The 19974-nt window shown below is 57.2% G+C and overlaps 1 protein-coding gene across 2 annotated transcripts in view; it reads right to left on the bottom strand.

Annotated features, from left to right (window-relative positions):
• Positions 1-1953: 1953 nt before the first annotated feature.
• CLPB (ClpB family mitochondrial disaggregase) overlaps positions 1954-19974 on the bottom strand; it is a 104704-nt gene continuing 86683 nt past the window's right edge. For both annotated transcript variants that reach the window (XM_054196753.1, XM_054196764.1), the window contains 7 exons: positions 17427-17471; positions 13359-13520; positions 9556-9712; positions 5079-5152; positions 3693-3812; positions 3142-3246; positions 1954-2253 (listed from right to left, as the gene is read on the bottom strand). In XM_054196753.1, coding sequence (XP_054052728.1) covers positions 2002-2253; positions 3142-3246; positions 3693-3812; positions 5079-5152; positions 9556-9712; positions 13359-13520; positions 17427-17471 — 915 coding nt within the window. In that variant the 3' untranslated portion in view covers positions 1954-2001. The remainder of the gene's footprint in view (positions 2254-3141; positions 3247-3692; positions 3813-5078; positions 5153-9555; positions 9713-13358; positions 13521-17426; positions 17472-19974) is intronic.

The raw sequence follows: 19974 nt of genomic DNA, 5'->3' as shown, positions 1-19974 counted from the left end.
GTGCACCCCTGCGCGCACACTAGTGCGCTCCCATGCACACGCGTGCACAGCCGTGCACACCCACGCCCACTCTAGTGTACCCCTATGCGCACCCTTACACCCCCCGGGCACGCCGTAGAGCACACCCGTGCGCACGCCTGCACGCCTGCGCGCACACTCGCGCGCTCCCACGCACCTGCATGCACATCTGTACACGGCCATGCACGCCTGTGCGCACACTCGCGCGCTCCCACGCACACTCGTGCACAGCCGTGCGCTCCCACGCACACCAGTGCAGCCACGTGCACACCTTGTCGCACGCACACGCGCACACTCCTATGCACACACATGCCCACCTTATTGCACACCCGTACGCACACCCCGGCACAGCACGCTCCTCCTGCCCCGCTCCCCATCACCCCCCCCGTCGCCAGACCCCCATTTCTGCCCCATTTCTCCCCCTCCGGCCCAGGCCGTGGGGCCCGGCTGCCCCCCTGGGGTGTCTCCGGGGGGGGGGGGTCCCGGTGTTGTCCCGTCCCACACCTGGGCCATGGCGGTGGGACAAGGCTCCTCCTGTGCCGTCACCCACCCATGGTCACCCCCGGGGGGGGGAGTGTGTGACCGGAGCAGGGCACCCACGGACCCCCAGCCCGGGTCGGGGCAGCTCTGTTTTGGCACTTTCCCCCCCCCCTTCCCAACCTCCCCAACAGCGCTCGAGACCCCAGCAGCGTCCCCAAATCCAGCCCCACGGCGGGACGAGGCGATGGGGAGGGGCAGGGTGAAGGCAGCCCCCCCAAATCTTTACGTATCCCCCTGAAAAACGAGGGCCAGCGCCAAAACTAACCCGCCGGTGGGGACGCCGAGGAGGGAGGACCCCCCCATAGTGGTTTCGCCGTGTGGGATGGGGACCCTGGCAGCTGCTGTGACCCCCCCGGTGGTGGCTTCATCTCCCGGCTCCTGGGGGGGTGACGGGGGGGAGCGGTGACCCACCATCTCGGAGCTGGGTGCTCGGGGAAAGTTGAGGAAATGGGAAGATTTTTCCCCCAAACGCCCCCCCCCATCAGCCCTGCAGGGATGTGTCGGGTGGCGCGGGAACCCTCCACCCCAGGGCTGCCCCCCCCAAAAAGCCGCTGGCAGGGGAGACCCTCACCCCTGGGTGCCTCCATCCCCACCGGACCATGGCGGGGCCAGCGTCAGCCCCTGGCCACCAGCCGGCCCTGGGGACCTGCAGGATTGGGTGGGGGGAGATCTACAATCCAGGGAGGGTGAAACCTCCCACCTACAAACACGCCGGAAAAAATCCAATTTTGCCCGGCAAAATCCACCTCGGTTTCTCTGGGCTGGGGACCTTCGCTCCGGGGACGACCCGGGCAGAGATATTAAAGATTTCCCCGAGATATTAACTATTTCCCCAAGATATTCACTATTTCTCCGAGATATTAACTATTTCCCGGAGGCGGGTGAGACGAAGGGTCGCGGGGAGGATTCGGCGAGGGGTCGGCACCATCCCGGTGGCGTTCCCGACACCCAGCGAGGAGCCCTGGGGCCGTGGCGCAGGAGGTCGCAGGTGCACGCCGCGTTTATTGCAATAAATAAAAAGAGTAAAGGGGCAAAATACAGCGAGTGAAGGCGCCCGGTGGCTTTTAAAACCAAGCTGTCACACGCTCGGTCCCTGTCCCACCCCCCCGCAGCGGGGGAGGATGGATCCCACCCCAGCCGACACCCCCGGAATGACTGAAATCTGCTTTTTCCCGTCCCCAAAAAAGCTCCGTCACCTTCTCTCGCACACCCCGGGACCCTCCACCTGGATGTCCCCGAAGGGAACGCGTCACCTCCAGCCCACCCCGGAGGAAGCGGCGTGGGGCAGATGGGGCAGCTCCCGCCTGTCCCCCCGCCCGGCTGCGGGGCCGTGGAGGTGGCCGGAGCACGGCTCTGTCCCTGCCGGTCCTCACCGAGGTGGCCACATCCCACAACTCCCAGTCTCAGGCCATTTTATTGTCAACCCGCACTGCTTCTCGCCGCCTACAAGAAGTAAGCCATGTTTTCCGGGTTGAGAGGGGCCTGGATCTCCAGTTTTCGGGATTTGCTGTCTTTCTCCACTATCTCCAGCCTCAAGGTGGGCGCCTTGGTTTTCTCGGCGCCCGGGGAAGGGCCGTCCTGGGTTTTCAGCAGCTGCTTGTCCGAGTCTTCCACCGTGATCCTCAAGGTGCAGCCCCTGGGCAGCAGCTCCTGCTCGTAGGCGGCCGCCAGCTGGTTCACCACGCGCCGCTCCACCTGCGGGGGGAAAACCACCTCCCATCAGAACCCCCCGCCCGCAGCCTCCCCGAAATCACACAATCCTGGGATGATTTGGGTGGGAAGGGACCTTAAAGATCATCTCATTCCACCCCCCTGCCCTGGGCAGGGACACCTCCCACCAGCCCAGCTTGCTCCAAGCCCCGGCCAACCTGGCCTTGAACCCCTCCAGGGATGGGGCAGCCACAGCTTCTCTGGGCAACCTGGGCCAGGGGCTCACCACCCTCACAGCCAAGAATTTCTGCCTGAGATCTCAGCTCAGTCTCCCCTCTTGCAGGGGAAACCCCTTCCCCCTCGTCCCATGGCTCCCCTCCCTCATCCAGAGTCCCTCCCCAGCTTTCCTGGAGACCCTTGAGGGACTGGAAGGGGCTCCAAGGTCTCCCCGGAGCCTTCTCTTCTCCAGGCTGAACCCCCCCAGCTCTCTCAGCCCGTCCTCCCAGCAGAGCGGCTCCAGCCCTCCCAGCATCTCCCCTCGGGAGCCATGGGGACCCTCCTGCGTGGGTAGAGCCAGGCCGTAACCCCCTCCTGGCTCTCCCCACTCCAGGCAAAGCTCTACCGCGCTCCGTCCTGGCCTTTAGAATCATAGAATGTGTTGGGTTGGAAGGGACCTTTAAAGGCCATCTAGTCCCACCCCCCTGCAGTGAGCAGGGACATCTTCAACTAGACCAGGTTGCTCAGAGCCCCATCACGCCCGGCCTTGAATGTCTCCAGGGATGGGGCCTGAACCACCTCTCTGGGCAACCTGGGCCAGTGTCTCACCAGCCTCAGTGTAAAGAACTTCTTCCTAATGTCTGATCTAAACCTGCCCTGCTCTAGTTTAAAGCCATTGCCCCTCGTCCTGTCGCTCCATGCCCTCGCAAACTTTACCTCGTGTTTGATGGAGCGGGCCCCGTAGTGCAAGTTGTAGCCGTCAGCCAACACATCCATGACCTCCCTATCCCACAGCAGGGTGATGTTGTGCCTCGCCTTGGCCTGCCGGGTGAGGAAGAGGAGGAAGAGTTACCCCTGCCTTGGAGGAGCCCCGGCACCCCGTTCCTCGAACGGCGGGGACACCGCGGTGTTCATGTCCCTGGGCCGAGGAGGAAAGGACGCAGCTCCACCAGGCCAGACCCACCACAGCAAGCGTTCCCTCAACTCCTATTTCGAGGAAGCTCAGATGAGCAAAGACCAATTAGACAAATAACGGCCCCGAACGTGGCCCGAAGCCCATCCCTGCCCCAATGCAGGAGGAACCATCCCCCACCCTCTCAAAGGTCCCTCCATCCCGCACAGGGTCCCCTCCTGTTGGTGGAAGACCACGGTGAAGGTGTGCATTCGCTCTGTGCTCACGTCGGGAGGATGAAGGATCGGGCAGGGACTTCCCCCTGCTCCTGCATCCCTCCACAAGTTACCGCTAAAGCCGGGGATGGTTTTTTTACCTTCTTGGCCCAAAAATTCAGCTCCTTGTTGACGAGCTGGATGAGCTCCGAGTGGCAAAAAGGGAGAAAATAGACAATCTCATTGATCCTCCCCAGGAATTCGTCTCGTCGGAAGTGAGCCTGCAGGGACAAGGGACGGAAGTCAGCGGGGACCGGGCTGGTGGCCCCGGCAGGGACGGCAGTGACACGGACATGGCGGGAAGAGCTCCCCAGGGATCACCTCCACCTCCGACACCCACCAGCGAGGCCCCATCAGCCATCACTGTCACGTTCCTGTCCCACCCGCTCTGGGTGACCCTGCTCTGGCAGCGGGTTGGACTGGGTGGTCTCCAGACCATTCCCGTCCCTACGATTCCATGATTCTGTGATCCCGTGCCGAGCAGCTGGATATCCGTGATGCTGGATCTAGGGTCACTGGCAGCGCCTCTCGGCACGGCCCAGGGGAGGAATTAAGTCTTCCGGAGGTGGGGAGAGGGACTGGAAAGGAATTATGCTGAGGGGACTGGAACACCTCTCTGATGAAGAAAGGCTGAGGGATTTGGGTCTCTCCAGTCTGGAAAAAAGACGACTGAGGGGGGATCTTATCAACGCTTAGAAATACGGAAAGGGGGGGTGTCAGGAGGATGGGGCCAGACTCTTTTCAGTGGTGCCCAGCAACAGGACAAGAGGTAACGGGCACAAACTTGAGCATAGGAAGTTCCAGCTAAACACGAGGAGGAACTTCTTTCCTGTGAGGGTGGCAGAGCCCTGGCACAGGCTGCCCAGAGAGGTGGTGGAGTCTCCATCTCTGGAGACATTCCAAACCCACCTGAACGCGTTCCTGTGCCACCTGCTCTGGGTGACCCTGCTCTGGCAGGGGGTTGGACTGGAGGGTCTCCAGAGGTCCCTTCCAACCCCTGCCAGTCTGTGATTCTGTGAATCATGGAATTGTAGGATAATTTCGGTGGGAAGGGACATTTAAAGCCCATCTAGTCCACCCCCTGCCCTGGGCAGGGACACCTCCCACCAGCCCAGCTTGCTCCAAGCCCCGGCCAACCTGGCCTTGAACCCCTCCAGGGATGGGGCAGCCACAGCTTCTCTGGGCAACCTGGGCCAGGGGCTCACCGCCCTCACAGCCAAGAATTTCTGCCCGAGATCTCAGCCCAATCTCCCCTCTTGCAGTGGAAACCCCTTCCCCCTCGTCCTATCGCTACCTGCCCTTGTAAAAAGAAGCTGTTATTTACTTCTGCTGGGCTCTGACCCTACTTCTTAGTGGCTGAAAATGAAAAAAAATGCCGCCATGTCGCTTTTCTCACAGCTGGGGGAGGAACACGGCGGATATCGCATGGAATGACCAAAGCTCATGATACCTGAAATATAAGCCATGAAAAAAAACCCCACCCGTACCTTCAAGATGGGGCGAATGACCTTCTCCTTGAACTGCTTGGAGATGGTTATCTTGTCACTTGCCTGGACGTCCTCTGAAAGACAGGAGGGCAGGGGGGCTGGTGAGTAAGGGGGGGACCTGCCCTTCCCATCTGCCCAGATGGGGATGGAGGAGCAAAGCAGCGTGACCAGGAGCCGGAGGCTGGGCAGGGGGGTGGGGACCCCGAGGGGACTTGAGAACCTCCACACGTGCCACCAACCATGCTTAGAATCACGGAATAATAGAATTGCCCGGGTTGGAAGGGACTTTTCAGATCATCAAGTGCAACCATCAACCCAACACTGACAAACCACCACTACCCCATGTCCCTCAGCACCACGTCTGCCCGGCTTTTAAATCCCTCCAGGGATGGCGACTCCACCACTGCCCTGGGCAGCCTCTTCCAATGCTTGACAACCCTTTCAGGGAAGAAATTTCTCCTAATATCCATCCTAAACCTCCCCTGGTGCAATTTGAGGCTGTTTCCTCTTGTCCCATGGCCTGTTCCTTGGGAGAAGAGACCGACACGCCCTTGGTGACATCCTCCTTTCAGGGAGCTGCAGAGAGAGAGAAGGTCTCCCCTCAGCCTCCTTTTCTCCAGGCTGAACACCCCCAGCTCCCTCAGCCGCTCCTCACCAGACTTGTGCTCCAGACCCCTCACCAGCTCCGGTGCCCTTCTCTGGACACGCTCCAGCACCTCCACGTCTTCGTTCACACCTCAGCGCTTGGTTTGGTGCTGGGATGTCCCTACACTTGATGCTCTGGCCGGCGGGTCCGGGTACCCCGTGGGTGCCCGAAGGGAGCACCCCACACTGCCCACCCCACTGCCCTGCGCCCCCGAGGGGCTTTGGAAAGCAGGAATCCTCACTCGGATGGTGTCCGGTGCCCATTGTGTGACATGGTGAGGACATTGTCACCCGGGGCTGCTCTCCCGGGCACAGGACGGGTCCTCGGTCCCTTCAGCAAAGAGCAAAGCCTGTGTTTGCTCCAGCTCTGACCGGAGTCTACTTCCCTTGGCCGACTGCAGATGGAGCCAGGGGCTGGCTGGCTCCCTACTCCCAGCCCCGAGCACGGCTCTGCGGCGGATTTACCTGTCGGCCGCCCAAATTCCCTCTTCTCTTTGTCTTCACCGCCTCGGTCCTTCCTACATCTCCCCGCCTTCAACTCCAGCGGGTGTTTTAATGCAAGGATGCTCGGAGGGAGATCCCTTGCGTCTGAGATGCTCCGGGTCGGATCCTGACACGCAGGATGGTGTAGAACGACCACGCTGGGTGCTGGGAGCTGGAAGCTTCGCAGCCGTGGGGAGGACATTTGCACCCCCAGCAGCGGCAGAAGGGGCCGTCGGGCTCCACCGGACCAACACCGGTGACGGCACGCAACGAAACGCCCCAAAATCACCTCTTCTTGCCCCATGGCTGAGGCGAGGAGGCTGGTGCCGGATCGGGGACAGGGACAGCACAGCCTGGCCGAAGGTGTAAAAGGAGCGAGGGGGGCGGGGGTTCTGTGGGTATAATATTTGGCCCGTTTCACGTTTCTGTTTTCTGCTATGAGGCACCAAGGGGTTTTTCACCGTCCTGGGCACTGGGGGAGCAGCGGAGAAGGCAGAAGGGACAGAGCTGCCCCCCCCGTTTTCGGCTTTGCTGGCTGACCCACCTGCGGTTCCCCCGGCAGAGGCGGAGATGCTGCGGAAGCGGCTCCTTCCCTCTATCATTCCATTTATCTGCCCGGCCCGGCGTCTGGATGACCTCCTGGCCCTGCCTCCGGGAGCTTCTCCCAGCCAAGAGCTGGGGAAATGGCGAGGAGCTCCAGGAAACTCAATTGAGGGCAGGTTTGCCGAGCCCAAGCGCATTTTCCGGCTGCGCTTCCCTGCAGCCGTCGGCTCTACAGTCCCAGAAATTAAAATTCAATGCTTTCCTCATTTAGCAGAAAAGCGCTTGGCATTTAAAAATGTTATTCTTGAAAGTTCAGTCGCCGGCGTGCTTTGTCCTTTACCTGCTTTGATTGAAGCTTAAAGGTTCTGAATTAAGGCAGCTTTGGCGCCCGCTCCTCACAATAAAAAGGAAGCGACAGCGGAAAGAAGCTGGAAAATACTTTTGACGCGAAACCCCAGCATTTTTTCCTGCTCCCCTGGAGGCGACGCTGTGGCTCCCGGGCGCAGACACAGTTCACAACACACACCACAGCTGCCAGGTAGATGACAGAAGATGCACGTCCAGGTATTTAAGACCATAAAAAAGTCTTTAAAAAGCCCAATGGGTGAGTTTTTTAGAAGTAATGGGGAAACAAGGGATGCAGCCATCATTCGGGGCTGCCTGGAGACCCACAGCACGTGGTCAAGGTGCTCACAAACTGCTGTGTGTTTTAGAGGAGAAGGGATGGTCCCTCCTGCAGGCATTGCTGTCCATCCATCCACCCATCCATCCACCCATCCTTCCATCCATCCATCCGTCCATCCACCCATCCATCCATCCATCCATCTGTCCATCCATCCACCCATCTGTCCATCCATCCACCCATCTGTCCTTCCATCCATCTGTCCATCCATCCGTCCTTCCATCCATCCATCCGCCCATCCATCCGTCCATCCATCCACCCATCCTTCCATCCGCCCATCCATCTGCTCATTCTTCTGTCCATCCTTCCATCTATCCATCCATCCACCCATCCGTCCATCCATCCACCCATCCATCCTTCCATCCATCCGTCCTTCCATCCATCCATCCACCCATCCATCAACCTATCCGTCCATCCATCCATCCATCCATCCATCCATCCATCCATCCGTCTGTCCGTCCATCCTGGGCACAGCAGAGACCTACCAGCCACTGGGGCCTCCTGGTGCCACCGGAGGTGCCACCAACTGGCTGGGGAAAGCACACAAACTGGGACTCTGCTGCCTTCAGCTGGGTTGTTGAGTTCAGGTCTCAGAGGCTGCCCTGACCCTGCTCAATTCGCCTTTTATGACCTAATTCACACTTTCGGGAAACTTTCTACAGGACTCTGATATGTGGGTCCAGGGCTCCCGTTCCAAGGTGAAGTAAAATTCACAGAATCAGGGAATACTTTGGGTGGGAACGGACCTTAAAGCCCACCCAGTGCCACCCCCCTGCCCTGGGCAGGGACACCTCCCACCAGCCCAGCTTGCTCCAAGCCCCGGCCAACCTGGCCTTGAACCCCTCCAGGGATGGGGCAGCCACAGCTTCTCTGGGCAACCTGGGCCAGGGGCTCACCGCCCTCACAGCCAAGAATTTCTGCCCGAGATCTCAGCTCAATCTCCCCTCTTGCAGTGGAAACCCCTTCCCCCTCGTCCCATGGCTCCTCTCCCTCATCCAGAGTCCCTCCCCAGCTTTCCTGGAGCCCCTTGAGGGACTGGAAGGGGCTCCAAGGTCTTCCCGGAGCCTTCTCTTCTCCAGGCTGAACCCCCCCAACTCTCTCAGCCCGTCCTCACAGCAGAGGGCCTCCAGCCCTCCCAGCATCTCCGGGGCCTCCTCCGGCCACACTCCAACAGTTCCATGGGCTGCCCCAGGCATCTCCCAGGGCTTCCATGGAGCGTGTCCTGGAGGGGCAGGCTGGGATCACACGTGGGGCAAGTTACTCTGAGCTCTGGGAGAGGTGGGGGCTTCTTCAGCCTCAGCAGCCCAGCCCTGCCATCCCTTCCGAAATAAATCTCCTCGGGGGAAAAATGGGACCCACGTCCTTTTGCCTCGTGTTTGGGCAAGCCCGAAGCAGAAGTATCACAGGAGGGAGATCGGTGGAGATTGAGGGGTGGGACTTCCCAGCAATGGGTCATCCCATTCCTAGACACAAAGAGCGGCAGTTGCCTTCCCTTCTGGCAGAGGAGCATCCCCGAGGCTCCCTCACAGCGCCGGGACCCGGAGGGACGAGCACTGAGAGGCACAGAAGGGTCTGGGTGTTCCCCCCTGGCAAAGGGCTACCAGGATGCTGAGGGGACTGGAACACCTCTCTGATGAAGAAAGGCTGAGGGATTTGGGTCTCTTCGGTCTGGAAAAAAGACGACTGAGGGGGGATCTTATCAACACTTAGAAATACTGAAAGGGGGGGTGTCAGGAGGATGGGGCCAGGCTCTTCTCAGTGGTGCTCAGCAACAGGACAAGAGGTAACGGGCACAAACTTGAGCATAGGAAGTTCCACCTAAACACGAGGAGGAACTTCTTTCCTGTGAGGGTGGCAGAGCCCTGGCACAGGCTGCCCAGAGAGGTGGTGGAGTCTCCGTCTCTGGAGACATTCTAAACCCACCTGGACGCGTTCCTGTGCAACCTGCTCTGGGTGACCCTGCTCTGGCAGGGGGATGGACTGGAGGGTCTCCAGAGGTCCCTTCCAACCCCACCATTCTGTGATTCTGTGAGGGATGGCTGAGCTGGTGTCAAATGAAACAAGAGGGGCTGGAAGGAGGCAGACGCTTTAGGGATTTGGGACATGACATCAAAAAACCAGTACCTAAGTTTTCGGCGATCCTGTTCTTGCTCATCTCCAGGGCTTCTTGCCGCAGCTGCAGCGCGTGCTGGGCGATCTCCTCGCTTGCCACGTTGGAGGTCATGATGAAGATGGCATCCTTGCAGTCAATGGTCTTCCCCTTCCCATCTGTCAGTCTGCCCTGCAACAACCCCGAGACAACACCAGTGGCGTGGGTGGGGGCCACAGGATGTCGCCCAAACACAAGGCAAAAGGACATGGGTCCCATTTTTCCCCCAAGAAGACTTATTTCATAAGGGATGGCAGGGCTGGGCTGCCGAGGCTGAAGAAGCCCCCACCTCTCCCAGAGCTCACAGTAACTTGCCCCATGCATGGTCCCAGCCTGCCCTGTCCAGGACATGCTCCATGGAAGCCCCAGAAGATGCCTGGGGCAGCCCATAGAGCTGCTGGAGTGCGGCGGGAGGAGGCCCCGGAGATGCTGGGAAGCTGGAGCCCCTCTGCTGTGAGGACGGGCTGAGAGAGTTGGGGGGGTTCAGCCTGGAGAAGAGAAGGCTCTGCGGAGACCTTGGAGCCCCTTCCAGTCCCTCAAGGGGCTCCAGGAAAGCTGGGGAGAGACTCCGGCTCAGGGAGGGGAGCCATGGGATGAGGGGGAAGGGTTTTCCACTGCAAGAGGGGAGATTGAGCTGAGATCTCGGGCAGAAATTCTTGGCTGTGAGGGCGGTGAGCCCCTGGCCCAGGTTGCCCAGAGAAGCTGTGGCTGCCCCATCCCTGGAGGGGTTCAAGGCCAGGTTGGCCGGGGCTTGGAGCAAGCTGGGCTGGTGGGAGGTGTCCCTGCCCAGGGCAGGGGGTGGCACTGGGTGGGCTTTAAGGTCCCTTCCCACCCAAACCATTCCATGAGTCTATGTTTCTGTAGGGCTGCCCATATGTAACTCAATCACCTCTGACCCTCTGCCAACCTCCCTGTCATGGTTTTGGGTCTGACACACAGGTGCTGGAGAGCCCCAAAAGTGCAGGTGAAGTTGTTGTCACCTCGTACCTCTGTCCCACCCCTCTATCCCAGGCCGCCGCCCCTTGGGCAGGCTCCAAGGCCTCTCAGACAGTCCAGGCTCTGGTCTCAGTGGTTCAGACTGGGATGCTGGGCTTGGTGCTGGAGTGTCTGGGACGTGGGATGTTCCATGTGGGCTCTTTCTGGGGACAGAGAGGGCACCTGCAAGCGTCAGTGCCTCGAACGGCTCCAGCACCATTGCCCAGATGTTCACCAAAGCCTTCCAGACCAGTTGGGTCAATGCTCCCCATGGCACCGCCACCATCCGGGAGGGCAGAGGGGGCTTTGTGGTGGCCAGAATCATAGAATCATAGAATTGGGTTGGAAAGGACCTTTAAAGGTCATCTAGTCCAACCCCAAGGGTTGCGCCATGAAAGGACCATGGGCAAGGACAGGCCAGGCTGCTCGTAGCCCGACCGAAAACATGCAAAGCCGAAATCACTTTGCAGAAATAAGTGGGTTACGGCTATGACGGAACGAACTACGCAACAGAGAGGCTGGGACAGCAAGAGGCAACAGGGAGCATCCCTCATGCCTGCGGTGGCATCAACCCTCCTCCTGCCAAACCAATGCAGGGACCCTTCGGAAGTGCCAGGTCTCTTGATTAATAGAAGAAAAGGGAGAGAAAAATAAGGAAAAAAAGCAGCAGTTCCCCAGGCAGTTTCTTTCCTCGATCCGTCTCCAGCAGCAGATATCCAGCACAATGACACAAATCCTTGTTGGGTGCTTGAGATTAACATTTGGGTTATTGCCCTGTCAAGTGCGTGGTACAGGAATTGATTTCACATTTAGCTGCTGCTGCCATGATCTATGCAAGAAAAAATTGTGTTATTAATCCTTAAAAGAAAAACAAACCAAAAAAAAAAAACCCCAAACCCCAGAACCTCTCAGCGCGTTGCTCTGGAGTTTGGTTGCCTCTGAGGACAGACCGGGACCTTAAAAATAAGCTGAAAAGCTTGAATGCAGCGGGCTGAGGGCTGGGCAGAAGACGCAGAGCCTGGAGACACATGTTCATCCCCGGCTCCCACCGGCTCGTGCAAGGGACCCACAGCTGCCCGAGCCAGGGTGTACGCCAAGCGTCCCCCAGAGACCAGCAGACAGCTAAGGACTCTGAAGTCATGGACTTTGTGCTCCCTTCCCTGGGCAGCACCATGCATGGAGATGCCTGGGAGGAGTCTCATGGAGCTAATGGGCACGGACGTGCCTCCAACATCAATAGAACTCCTTGAGTACCTCCCTTGGAGGCATCTAGGGCTTCTGTCTGTGGCTTTAGCTGTCTCCAGAGGAGGCCAAAACGCTCCTGGAGATGCCAGGGAGGAGTCTTGTGGAGCTAATGGGCATGGATGTGCCTCCAGCATTGACAAAACTCCTTGGGTACCTCCCTTGGAGGAGTCCAGCGCTTCTATCTGGGACTTCAGCGGTCTCCAGAGGAGACCAACGCACTCCTGGAGATGCCAGGGAGGAGTCTTGTGGAGTTAACGGGCATGAACCTGCCTCCAACATCAATGGAACTCCTTGGGTACCTCCCTTGGAGGAGTCCAGGGCTTCCATCTGGGACTTCAGCGGTCTCCAGAGGAGGCCAACATGCTCCTGGAGATGCCTGAGAGTTTTATTGAAGAGCAACCAGGCATGGTCCTTCCCCCAGCATATACAATGCTTTCGGGAGCCCCAGACCCCTCCAAGGTAGCTACTCAAGGAGTTTTGTGTATGTTAAGGCAGGTCCATGCTGGTAGCTCTTCAGGACTTCTCCCAGGCATCTCCAAGAGTGTTTTGGCTTCTTCAGGAGACAGCTCAAGTCCTGGGTAGCTGCAGCAGACTCCTCCTAGGTCATTAGTTGAAGAGATTTGTTAATGACAGAGGCAGGTCCATGGCTGGTAGCTCTCCAGGCCTTCTCCCAGGCATCTCCAAGAGTGTTCTGGCTTCCTCTGGAGAGAGCTGAAGTCCTGGGAAGCAGCCCCAGCCTCCTCCTAGGCAGTTAGCGAAGGGTTTTGTCCACGACAGGGGGGTTGGAACTAGATGATCTTTAAAGTCCCTCCCAACCCAAACCCTTCTGTGATTCTGTGTTTGGGGGACAAAGGTGTGAGACAAATCACATGCCACCTGAGAAGTCATAAATCAACCAACCTGAACTCGAAACCAGCAATTAACACTCGCTCAGGATACCGATGGACTACGAAGTCCCCGGATTACCTGCTTTTCAGATGAAGGGGCAACACCCTGACCTGCTTCTGGCACCTAGGAGCCCGTTTTCTCCATTCCACGGAGGTGTAGATGGGAGGTGGGCACGGGGCACCCGCGGGATCAGGGCCACCACCCTCCTGCCTCCTCTCCTTCCTCCTGCTCTCTGCCGGGGACCAGCAGCCCACCTACTCCCGCACCGAGCTGTCACTGGGGTGGTTCTTCCCTAACAGTGTCCTCATGACACTGTCTTCACCATCACACCTTCCTGGTGACACGGGACAATCCGATTCCCAGACTTCTTCATCAAGTTTCCAACCGTCCCATCACGGGCTTTTTCTTTGCCTAAATATGTCCTTTATTCCACCAGGAGACCATCCTGGTGGAATTCCACCAGGAGACCTCAGCATCATCCTGTTTCCTGGTGTTAAAATGGAGAAGGGGTTGACTGGTTGGGTTAGGTCATGGTTTTTTGGAAGGGACTGTTGATCTGGAGCATTTCATCTCCGCTCCAGGACATCTCCTGCAGCCAATGTCCCTTGCACCTACTGTCACCTTCCAAACGGTCCCCGGGCAAGCTCTGCCCCCGAAAATGCGGACTTACCTCATCGAACAACTGCAGCATGATGGTAAGGACGTCTGGGTGGGCTTTGTCAACCTCGTCGAAGAGCACCACAGCGTTTGGGCACTGCCTCAGCTTTTTGGTGAGCTGCCCGCCCTCTTCGTGGCCCACGTAGCCAGGCGGGGAGCCGATAAACTTGGCAACCTAAGAGGAGACAACAGGAGACGTGGAAGTTGACCGTGGGGTCAATGAAGCCCCTTTGATCCTGAGCAGCTCAGCCGGCAGCTGCTATTCTTTGCTGCTGAAAAATCAAGCTCTATAATCTTCGTGACACCTATCGCGCCCCGGATGTCCCCAAATCAGCTTAATCAGTGACAATTCGGCAAAATGCCCGTTTTGGCTGCTCAGGAATGACCCTTCCTAGAGGTTTGACCAGCAGAGTCTGCAGGAGCAGCCGCGGGCTGGCACCACCCCTGCTTTTCTAAACACTGTCCGAGAGACCCATCCCAGCTCTCCAAGACCTATTTTTATCTCCTTTAGCCTTTTGAAGAGCAAGAATTCAAAGAATTACGAGTGGCAGGTGGCTCCGGTGGGGAAGCAAAGCTCAGGGAGAGGCCACAAGGAAAATATTTTTCCTGTGTCAAGACTTGCTACTTGACATCAAGACTTTTTAAATGAGGTTTAAAAATTTAGAAGATTATTTAGAAAAATATTTTTGACGCTAGAAATGTTTTGGCAAAAATGACATGTAATTTTTGACGTCCAGCTTGGGGCGTTTTCAAGCGACTGGGGTCTGTGGGTCGTCTTTAGGTGTACAAAAGCCGAAAAGAATAAAATTATGAGCCACTTTGTCAATTCTCTGTGGTTCTCCAGGATGCTGGACATGCAGAGGCAGCGGCCGGCTGGTTCTATGGGAAGCTGAAGGAATTAATGGAGAAAAAACCTGAATCTTCATAAAACAAAGAAATTTACTCTACTTAATCGAGGACAAGGAACCAGTGAATGACGAAAGCCACGCGTGCTGACAAGCACCCAACTTCTCCAGCCCAGGAGAGACACGGAGCTGCTGGAGTGGGGCCAGAGGAGGGCCCGGAGATGATCCAAGGGCTGGAGCCCCTCTGCTGGGAGGACGGGCTGAGAGAGTTGGGGGGGTTCAGCCTGGAGAAGAGAAGGCTCCGCGGAGACCTTGGAGCCCCTTCCAGTCCCTCAAGGGGCTCCAGGAAAGCTGGGGAGGGACTCTGGATGAGGGAGGGGAGCCATGGGACGAGGGGGAAGGGGTTTCCACTGCAAGAGGGGAGATTGAGCTGAGATCTTGGGCAGAAATTCTTGGCTGTGAGGGCGGTGAGCCCCTGGCCCAGGTTGCCCAGAGAAGCTGTGGCTGCCCCATCCCTGGAGGGGTTCAAGGCCAGGTTGGCCGGGGCTTGGAGCGACCTGGGCTGGTGGGAGGTGTCCCTGCCCAGGGCAGGGGGTGGCACTGGGTGGCCTTTAAGGTCCCTTCCCACCCAAACCCTTCCATGATTCCACGATTCTCCCATCCAAGCAGCTCCTTTGTGCCAAACAATACAACCCAATTGCCCGGGCAGAGCTGTGATCCCCTTTCCCCGATCTCCACCGCTCCCACGGCTGCGATACGGAGCTGAGGGGATTCCCGCTGACTCGGGGACAGGAGAGCAGCAATTAGCCGAGGGCAGTTAATTCCCTGCCTCGGTTTTGCAGTGCCTGGGGCTACGCGAGGCTCCCCAGGCTTCTCCAAAGGCCGCCGTCTCCGGGGCTGACCTCCTGATCCTTGTTTGCTTGAAAAATTTATATTGCTCTCGCCGCAATTCTCTGCTTTATTCCTTCCCTTCGCTCTGCCTCTTGTCTTTGTCAGGGCGCGGTATTTTATATCTTACATTTATACTGCGCCTCCAAACTCCTCTCTTTGTCCTGAATCATCAACATGGCTTTATTTTTATCTCTTTTTCACTCCTGCAGCGTAGGACCCCATCGTAACTGATCTATCAGGCCAGCTACAAGCACGTCTTTTATTTTCTCTTCCCACACCCTTTCAGTTCACTGCTTTGGGTAAAACAACACATTTTCGGGAGCTTTTCTAGCACCGGCCATTCCCTGCTGGCTGCAGCCCTCAGCAGCAAGAAATGCAAAAAAAAAAAGTACTCCCATCTTGGACCCGTCCTTCGGAGCTCCTCCCCAGCTCGTTCGGCTTCAAGACACCGTCTTCCCAGGTCTCAGCCGGTAAGTCCTTCTCCTCTTCTTCCCCATCTCCATAAAGCAATGCAGCAGCTCCAACGTTTATGGGGAAGATCTTCAGATCCCTCATAGGACATAGAGTCATGGAATGGTTTGGGTGGGAAGGGACCTTAAAGATCATCTCATTCCACCCCCCTGCCCTGGGCAGGGACACCTCCCACCAGCCCAGCTTGCTCCAAGCCCCGGCCAACCTGGCCTTGAACCCCTCCAGGGATGGGGCAGCCACAGCTTCTCTGGGCAACCTGGGCCAGGGGCTCACCACCCTCACAGCCATGAATTTCTGCCCGAGATCTCAGCTCAATCTCCCCTCTTGCAGTGGAAACCCCTTCCCCCTCGTCCCATGGCTCCCCTCCCTCATCCAGAGTCCCTCCCCAGCTTTCCTGGAGCCCCTTGAGGGACTGGAAGGGGCTCCAAGGTCTCCGCGGAGCCTTCTCTTCTCCAGGCTGAACCTCCCCAGCTCTCTCAGCCTGTCCTCACAGCATCTCCGGGGCCTCCTCCGGCCCCACTCCAACAGCTCCGTGTCTCTCCTGGGCTGAGGACTCCAGAGCTGGACACATCCCAATGGTTTCTGCGTTTGGGTGCACCTCACCCATGGCACCAATAAAAACCACTATGTCCCTACGCAGCCATCAAAAGAAAAATATTATGAACCGCTCTCAGCTCGGACCTTGCAGCTTTTTGGGGAGACAGAGCCCTTCGAAGGGATTTGGGGCCCCTCAGCTCCAGGGGTGACCCTGGTGGGATGTCCCCCATCTCCTGCAGCACCAGAATGGGGCAGAAGGTGCGACAGGGGGGTGGGCTCCACACCACCATCCTGGCTCCTGGTGTTTTCCCCCCTCTTTACCCCATGGGAGGCATGTGGAGGAGGTGATCCCGCACTGGAAACAGCAATATTCCAGGGGGAAGGAGGAGAAGGGGGCTGTGAGCCATCTCCAGCCCGTGGCTCGTGGCCAGGCCGCAGGTTGCCCCGCGCAGTGCCCAGCCCTCTTCCCCCCGAGGGAAGACACTGCCTACAGAAGCCGCGGCATCAGCCGCAAATTACTGCAGCTTTTCTCGCTCCTTGCTCTCTCTTCCTCATTTTTTTTTCGGAGTTAAACTTGCCTTTTTTTTTTTCAGCTGGCATTTCCCATATCGCAATTTACTGCACAGCCCGCAGCGACTGCTCTGGGACAGACCAACCCCCCCCCATTTTCTGGGGAAGGTGGAAGGAATTCCCGAAGGTCCTGGCTGCCGCTGCCAGGGTGAGAAACGAGACGCTCTTTTCTCAGGGCGGGTGGTTCCATGTCCCATTGTCCCCAGCGGTGTCCCCACCTCCCCCATGTCCCCTGATGGAGGAGCCGTGATGGTGGGTGGCTCCATGTCCCGGTGTCCCCATGGTGTCCCCTCGATGTCCCCAGATGAAGGAGCCACGACGGCGAGTGGCTTTGTGTCCTGTTGTCCCCATGGTGGCTCCATGTCCCCAGCGGTGTCCCCCCCCCGTCCCCAGATGGCGGAGCTGTGTTGGCAGGTGGCTTTGTGTCCCCATATCCCCTCAACGTCCCCAGACGGAGGAGCCACGTTGGTGGGTGGCGCCACGTTGGTGGGTGGCTCCATGTCCCATTGTCCCCAGCAGTGTCCCTGTGTCCCCTCACTGTTGCGTGTCCCCGGATGGAGTTGCCGTGTTGGAGCATAACTTTGTGTCCCGCTGTCCCCACCGCAGCAGGTGGCTCCATGTCCCACGGAGCCTTCAGCGGCAGCGAGGAGACGCTCAAGCACCGCCCAGGATGGGGACCAAACGCAGGGGAACGAGGGCATTGACAGGATTTGTTGAAATTACCCGTTAAACTGGAAGCTGCACCCCTCGGAAACCCATTTACTCACCTCGTGCCTCTCCTGGAACTCCGACATGTCCAGTCTGATGAAACCCTGCAAGAGAAAGAAACTCTTAACATGATATTTGATGAATCTGCTCAAAGCTTCACGACATTGAGAAGGTTCCTCCAGATCCAGGCGTGTGGCTGGTGGAACACAAGGCTTTGTGGTTCCCAAGGGCTGCCGGCACCGGAGCGGCCAGATCCACCACAAAACGCTGAGGGTTATTCTGAGGAAGAGGAAGATGATGGTGGTTTCTCAAGGAGAGCCAGGACCAGTTCCCACTGCCGGCTCACAGCCCCCGGCTTGTCGCCAGAGCTGGAGGCTGGACTGGAACAGCCGGGAGCAGTCCCTCAGACGGGACTGGAACAGCCGCTCGCGATTTCCTAAATAAAATGGATATTACCGCAGTCCAGCTTTTTAGAAATAGATCACCAGAAGGCGGCCATGCCTCTCCGTAAAAATAAAATAAAAAGCAAAATCATAAAGCGGAGGGAAACCAGCTTCCTGGGTGATCATCGCCAAGCAGTAACATTGTTAGAGAATTTACAGCTGCCCCCCCGGCTCCCTCCGCATTTGAGAAACTGATGGTTCACTGCAGACATGGAACTTCCTGGGCTTGCAGCTGTAATCTAGCTCCCGGAGGTACCAGAAGAGAGTAGAACAGAACAGAACAGAATAGAACGGAATAGAACGGAATAGAGTGGAGTAGAGCAGAGTAGAGTAGAGTGGAATGGAATGGAGTGGAGTGGAACAGGAATGGAACAGAACAGAACAGAATAGAATAGAACGGAACAGAACCGATTGTAATAGAGTGGAGTGGAGTGGAGTAGAGTAGAGGGGAATGGAATGGATTGGAATGGAATAAAACGGAATGGATTGGAGTGGATTGGAGTAGATTAGAGTGGATAGGAAAAGGAATAGAATAGAATAGAATAGAATAGAATAGAATAGAATAGAATAGAATGGAATGGAATGGAATGGAACAGAATGGAATGTAATAGAGTGGAGCAGAATGGAATGGAGTAGACCAGAGTAGAGTATAATAGGAATACAAATAGAATAGAATATAGAATAGAATAGAATAGAATAGAATAGAATAGAATAGAATAGAACGGAACGGAACGGAACAGAATGGAACAGAATAGAATGGAAAGGAAAGGAATATAGTAGAGTAGAGTAGAACAGGAATGGGAATGAATGGAATGGAATGGAATGGAATGGAATGGAATGGAATGGAATGGAATGGAGTAGAGTGGAGCGGCGTGGAGCGGCGTGGAGCAGATAGAGTAGGAATAGGAAGAGAAAGAGGAGAGGAGAAGAGAGGAGAGGAGAGGAGAGGAGAGGAGAGGAGAGGAGAGGAGAGGAGGGATGGGAAGGGAAGGGAAGGGAAGGGAAGGGAAGGGAAGGGAAGGGAAGGGAAGGGAAAGAAGAGAAGAGAAGAGAAGAGAAGAGAAGAGAAGAGAAGAGAAGAGAAGAGAAGAGAAGAGAAGAGAAGAGAAGAGAAGAGAAGAGAAGAGAAGAGAAGAGAATATTATATTTCAGTTGGAAAGGATCTACAATGACCACCTAGTCCAACTGCCCAAGAAGACGAGCCTGAACCCTCCCAGGACCAGCCAGACATGACGTCTCTCCATTGGCACCTCCCACCAGAGCCTGCACCGCCGTGCAGGACTCTTCCAGCTGGGATCGGGCAGAGATTCCGCCTGGCCAAAGCCCCTCAGAGGCTGGTGGCAAATGTGCCAACGTAGATATTGTCCTCCAACTACGGCCAGAGATGCTTGGGAAAGAGATATTTACTGGGAAGAGCAAATGGAGGTGGGAGGATGCGCAGACTGGGAACGAGAACAGCTATTGTGCAGGAGGACGTACATGTCTGCATACACATCTCAGCCGGACACGTGTGCAGAGCACACGGACACACACAGGGACCACAGACTCATGGAATGGTTTGGGTGGGAAGGGACATTTAAAGATCATCCAGACCAACCCCCCGCCCTGGGCAGGGACACCTCCCACCAGCCCAGCTTGCTCCAAGCCCTGTCCAACCTGGCCTTGAACCCCTCCAGGGATGGGGCATCTCCCACCTCTCTGGGCAACCTGGGCCAGATTCATGGAATCATGGACTCATGGAATGGTCTGGCTTGGAAGGGACCTTTAAAGACCATCTAGTCCAACCTCTTGCCATGAGCAGGGACATCTCCAACTAGACCGGGTTGCCCCATCCAACCTGGCCATGAATATTCAGGTTCAGAGCTAACGGGAGGGACATTCGGCAGCGCACAGGGAGCCCGGAGCTTCTCTGGTCCTGGGTGATGCCGAGGGGCACCAAACCAAGACGGTGCTGCCATGAACTCCCCAGGGACGGAGGAAAGCGGGAGGATCTGCTGGGTGAAACACCGCTATTTGGGGTGATGGGGATAAGAGTTCAGGCCAGTTTAGGCCAGATCTCAAGTAAAAACAGCCACATTTCCCTGCAAAATATTAAAATATGGCCCGGGGCAGAGCGAGGCGTACAAAACCGGGGTCTGACCCCGGTGGGCGCTCACCGAGGAGC

Source organism: Rissa tridactyla, chromosome 1 (assembly GCF_028500815.1).
Source record: "Rissa tridactyla isolate bRisTri1 chromosome 1, bRisTri1.patW.cur.20221130, whole genome shotgun sequence".
NCBI lineage: Eukaryota > Metazoa > Chordata > Aves > Charadriiformes > Laridae > Rissa > Rissa tridactyla.
This window is presented reverse-complemented; position numbering and strand designations above follow the sequence as displayed.